Below are 6,035 nucleotides of genomic sequence, written 5' to 3' on the forward strand. Positions count from 1 at the left end.
CAATGCCTCATCTGCATTTGTGAGACAAATGCAGACCCCATTTCATCTCCATCCTTCTCATGCTACTGTCTTGCATGCTCCACCCTTCTGCCTCTGCTCTTTCAATCAGGCTAATCTCACCATTTTTAAAATTTATTTACATTCATTCATACCAACTGAAATTTTCTGTCATGAGTACACTGTCTACTGGTTCCGTCAAAGCTATTACAACACACGTTATCACCAACAGATTATTTTCCATATTTGGGTCTGCTTTGCTTCCCTCTTTTCCCCTTGCTTCCCTCCCTCTCACCCTCCCCCACTTCCCGCCCCCTCCCATGCTGTCTCTGGCAGCCCCAGTTGCTCTCCAGGCCCTTACACCTTCCAGGCTTCCAGGTTCTGCCACAAAGAACAGACCTTTGGTATATACTGGGTGGAGCCCTACTCTGAAAGAGGCATTGTGTGTCTCTATTCTCACTCTTGAAATCTCTGCTCAGGCATTATCTCCAGAAAAGTCACTCTTGACACCTTCCATTTTCATTGTTTAAACCCCAGTGCATAGCTCTTTGCAGAAACTCAGTAAGTAATTATTGAGTACAATAAGGAAAGACTGTTACAAAGATTATTTAAAATATTTTCCCATACAGTCTAGGAGCAAAAGGGGGACAGGCATTGGGAACCAGCAGTTAGCGTAATGGCTATGTCGCTGGACTCCCACGTAGTCGACCGTGGTTTGTGTCCCGGACCCGGTGGCTTAAAACTCACGCCGGGCGCGTGTGCGTGCGTGCCCAAGATCCCGAGAGGAGAATGGAGGAGAGGGGATTGCGGCGTGACCATCCCCCCTGGGGGGTGATTTCTCGCTTTCTGTCTCTATGTCTCTCTCTGTCTGGCGAGCGCACGCGCCCTACAGTGAAAATCTCTCCAAAAAAAAAAAAGGAAAAAAAAAAAGGGGGGGGACAGGCATTGAAAGAAGTCACTGCAGTTCAGGTGGTAAAGGTACAGTAGAAGAACAGACCAGGTGTTAGGGTAGTCCAAAGGAAAGATGCCTGTTTGTTGGGGAAAACAGCTAATCAAAGAAGACTACACATAACAAGCTGAGTCTTAAAAGGTGGAAAGAAATATATCAGAATAGTAGAGGAAAGCAATTCAAATATAAGCAGAAGAGTTTTGCTGATAAAAGGGTAAAAGTAACAGTAATTTAGAAAGCATTAATGATGACATTGCTTAGCAGGTTGTTGAAACAGTCCTGTTATCAGTGGGAGAGTAATGTACAGTATGACTGTGTTTCTACTGATTTCCACGTTTTGTTTCTGAAATTTGTGTTCATTTGTGTCGTGCAGATGAATTCGTGAATGGATCTTTGAGAGGGTTGTATGTCTTTGAACATACAACCTGGTTTGTTGTCATTTTGAATAATTAAAAGTATTTCTTAAAGAAATAAATATTCATCCAAACATTACATTTTAGCTCTCAACTGACAAAACTTAATATTCTATCTTTATAAAGATGATGGCTTTTATCTAACTGTTGTAAGTAGTTCATTTTAACTGAATATGTGGATTTGTCAGCAGAACTAGACTTACAAATGACACCAGAGGAAGAGCAAGAAAGGCTTGATGGAAGTGCAGAAAGGGAACCTAAGGTATGGAAATTATTCCTACGTTTTTTATTTAATATTGCTGTCTTTGCTTTATTAGCAAAGCTTAGTCTAAATGAAATTACCTTTCAGCTAGCATGGTAGAATTCAGTGATCATAATTGACTAATTTTAGCTAGTTATAAAAGTTAAACTAGTCTTACAATCTATAGTAACTCATACCTGAACTTGATCCTGTGATTCAGGGAAAAAATTTCTTGAGTATTGTTTTCACTTTCATTTTTATTCCCTCTTTATGTAATAAAGATTACATAAAAAATTTAGCATTTGACCTCAAAGTAGAAATCTGAGGGATACTAAGTTTGTTTTTATTATTATTATTATTATTATTATTATTATTATTAATTTACTACAGGCTGTGTGTACTTTCAGGAGAGAGAAAGAGAGAGGAATATTGAGAAATCACCCTCTGTGGTGGTGAGGGTCGGGACAGGGATGGCCATGATGCAATCCCTTCTTCTACAATCTTCTCTTGGGATGTGGGGCACACACATGTGCCCAGTGTGATTTTCAAGTCACCTGGTCCAGGACTTGAACACCGGTTGGCCTTGTGGGAGTTTAGTGTCTTTATTACTATGCCACCTCCTGGCCTTCGAGATGGAGTTTTAAAGAGAGATAAAACTCTAGAGATAATCTCCTTTAAAAGTAAAAGATGAGACCTTCCGCTCCCCACAGAGATATGAAATTACTTTGTCAAAGTTACACTTTTAATCCATCTGATTAACTGGATAAATTTATCTAGCAATTTATCTGATTTAGTACTGTGGAATTATATCTCCTCTTTTGGTCCCATCAAATCCTAAGTAATACCACTTTAGGAACTTTGGACAGATTATTTAACCTTTCCTGGTTTTATTCCCCCTTTCAGTATATTAATATTCTCCAGTCACAAGAATTGTGTGGTTATTAAGTTAGAAAATTAGGAAAAATCAGGCAAAATTAGGAAGAGCATTTCAGAATTCCACACTGTTTACTCACCCAGCAGTTTCACTCCGCTCTTTGTGTGGTGGCAAACTTTGGTTCAGATGTTTCAGTGAGTACCTTTACTTTTTACTTTTTTGATATCCCAGGATCCAAATGGAAAAAGAATCACCAAGGTGGTAAGGGAAAGCATCGCCTGGTGCAGAGCAGAGCAGGTGTGGGTGTTCACTGTCAAAGGCAGGCTGTGAGGACAAGCGAGGCCTGGTGCTGCCTTACCATTTTATTCTCTGCTCTGCCACTCTAACAGGGTAGAAATGTTTGCTAGCGAAGAGGAAATGGGAATAAAAGCACAAAGTAAAGAAGAGCCCTTTTAAAATGTTTGGAAAATTCTATTTCTGTTACTCCAAAATGAAGCAGAATTTACAAAAATGCCAGTGACCAGTAATGATAGAATTAAAATTCACACAAAATAGCTTTTTTTCTGCCTGGAATTATGACAATTAAATTGAATAAAGTGCAAAGTTAAGCAGAAAAAAAGTTGTTTTTTTTTTTTTTTTTTTTCCTGATTAGAATCATGACAATTAAATTGAGTCAAGTGATACAATCAGTATAAGTTTCTATTGAACAAAGCACTAATTACCCTGAATTCATTAAAGGCTGATGAGAGAAGAAAGAAACAGAGCAGTAATGAAATGAGTATATCAGAAATCCTGTGTGATGGTGCTGCTGCTCCTGCTGGTGAGGATGGCCGTGGAGTATTTCAGCAGAGTGCAAAAGCTGATGCGCTCCTAATCCCTACTAAGGAGCACGAAGAGCATGATGGGTAAGTCTATAGTGAGATTTTATGGTAGACAATTGTTGTTCTATAAAGTTTACCCTAATTTGGTCTAATATTTATGGTTAACAAATTTTGTACATTTACTATGGATGTTCAGCCTGGCTTGGTCATCAGAAAAATGCAAATTAGCAAGTAATTTCCCCCAATCATATTGATAAATATTTTGTTAAAAAAAACAAACAATAAAATCTCTATAGTGAGATTTTATGGTAGACAATTGTTGTTCTATAAAGTTTACCCTAATTTGGTCTAATATTTATGGTTAACAAATTTTGTACATTTACTATGGATGTTCAGCCTGGCTTGGTCATCAGAAAAATGCAAATTAGCAAGTAATTTCCCCCAATCATATTGATAAATATTTTGTTAAAAAAAACAAACAATAAAATCCAGACCAGCAGGTGACATGGTGGGCAAGGCGCTGGACACATGTTCTGAGTTCCAGACTTGGTGGGTTAAAGACAAACCCAGGTGTGTGTGTGTGCATGTGTCCGAAATCCTGAGAGGAGGATAGAGGAGAAGAAATGGCATGGCCATTCCTTCGAGGGGTGATTTCTCTCTTTCCCCTCTCTGTCTCTCTCTGGTGAACGCACACACCTATGGCAAAAATGTAAAAAACAAAACAAAGCAAACAAAACAAACAAACAAAAAAAAACACACAACCTCTCCTGTTTCTGTCTCTTTCTCTGGCATGGTCATGCACTGTCCAGTAGTTCAATCAAACATATATATGTGTGTGTGTAGAGTCACATTATCTGATGTCTAGATTACTGTAATGGATTGCTAATTGGTCTCTTTATTTTTTCTAATCCTCTTTGTATCAGTTTCCAGCACAGTGGATCTATTAAAGCATATGTCATTCTCACTCTCACATGTGTACACGTACCCTCTGATATAATAAGAGAAAATAAATTTTAAAAGAGAAAGTTGGATTCTATTTCATTCCATTGCTCAAAACCTTCTTAATTGCCTCCCATCTCACTGAGTAGTTCCCAAAGTTCTTCCTAATATCCACAAGCCAGCTGGGTTCTCTAGCCCCTGTTTATCTGTGAGTCAAACTTCTATTTTCCTGTCCTTTTCTCTTTGCTCCACCCACACTGAACTTCTCACTCTTCTTCACCACTTCAGGCATATCTCTGTACTTGGCAGTGTTTTTTGATATCCCAGGATCCAAATTAAAAAAGAATCGCCAAAGCGGTAAGGGAAAGCATCGTCTAGTGCAGAGCAGAGCAGGTGTGTGTGTTCACTGTCAAATGCAGGCTGTAAAGATAAGAGAGGCCCTGTGCTGCCTTACCGTTTTATTCTCTGCTCTGCCACTCTAACAGGGTAGAAATGTTTGCTAGCGAAGAGGAAATGGGAGTAAAAGCACAAAGCACAATGGAATGCTTTCCCCTCATATGTCCTTTAGGCATGTACTTTCCATTTCTTCAGTGCTTTACTTAAAAGGCCTTAGTTACTCAGCAAGGCCTTTCCTGGCCATCCTGACTGACCGTTGTGCTTCTTCTCCCTACAAGTCATAAATATTTCATTTCCTGACTTTCCTCTCTCTCCTTTAACTTACTTACATTTTGCCGCTCTGTCTTGAGTATTCTTGTGTGCTTCCTTCACTCTCATAAATAGGCTGTTCATTCACTGCCATATTCTCAGTGTCTATGGAAAGACATCAATAAGAATTTGTTTAAAAAAACATTTGTTAAGTGACCAAATGTAGTTTTCATGGATACAATCTTTGAAACATTAAACAATTCCCATTGCAAAAGAAGTTTGATGTGGCTCAGTTCTGATAGTTTTAGCCGACAGTTGTGTCCACTGTGGGGATTGTATGGCTCTTTTGTTCTTACCTTCTGTGTTCATTAAGAATTTGTTGGATAACAGAAAGTGCCTATGTGACCTGAGCTAAGCGGAAGTTGGGCCTCTTTTTCGTGGCGACTCAGAGGAGGTCAGCTGCTTCAAGATGAAGCTGAATATTTCCTTCCCAGCCACGGGCTGCCAGAAACTCATTGAAGTAGATGATGAACACAAACTTTGTGCTTTTTATGAGAAGCGTATGGCTGCAGAAGTTGCTGCTGACGCTTTGGGTGAAGAATGGAAGGGTTATGTAGTCCGAATCAGTGGTGGAAACGACAAACAAGGTTTCCCCATGAAGCAGGGCATCTTGACCCACGGCCGTGTCTGCCTGCTACTGAGTAAGGGACATTCCTGTTACAGACCAGGAAAACTGGAGAAAGAAAGCGCAAATCTGTTCGGGGTTGAATTGTGGATGCCAATCTGAGCGTTCTCAACTTGGTTATTGTTAAAAAAAGGAGAGAAGGATATTCCAGGACTGACTGATACTACCGTGCCTCATTGCCTGGGGCCTAAGAGAGCTAGAAGAATCTGAAAACTTTTCAATCTCTCTAAAGAAGATGATGTCCATCAATATGTTGTAAGAAAGCCCTTAAAAAAAAGAAGGTAAGAAACCTGGGACCAAAGCACCCAAGATTCAGCGTCTTGTGACTCCCCGTGTCCTGCAACACAAACGCCGGCATATTGCCCTCAAGAAACAACGTACTAAGAAAAATAAGGAAGAGGCAGCAGAATATGCTAAACTTTTGGCCAAGAGAATGAAGGAGGCTAAAGAAAAACGCCAAGAACAGATTGC

General features: G+C 39.7%; 1 protein-coding gene across 3 annotated transcripts in view; it reads left to right on the forward strand.

The window, feature by feature from the left end:
• LOC106733379 (ankyrin repeat domain-containing protein 26-like) overlaps positions 1–6,035 on the forward strand; it is a 28,009-nt gene that overhangs the window by 15,485 nt on the left and 6,489 nt on the right. For 2 of the 3 annotated variants that reach the window (XM_027766698.1, XM_027766700.1), the window contains exons 4-5: positions 1,548–1,621; positions 3,213–3,379. In XM_027766698.1, coding sequence (XP_027622499.1) covers positions 1,548–1,621; positions 3,213–3,379 — 241 coding nt within the window. The remainder of the gene's footprint in view (positions 1–1,547; positions 1,622–3,212; positions 3,380–6,035) is intronic. The other variant, XM_027766699.1, reaches the window with a different exon arrangement.

Source organism: Tupaia chinensis, unplaced genomic scaffold (assembly GCF_000334495.1).
Source record: "Tupaia chinensis unplaced genomic scaffold, TupChi_1.0 Scaffold143636_1, whole genome shotgun sequence".
Classification (NCBI taxonomy): domain Eukaryota; kingdom Metazoa; phylum Chordata; class Mammalia; order Scandentia; family Tupaiidae; genus Tupaia; species Tupaia belangeri.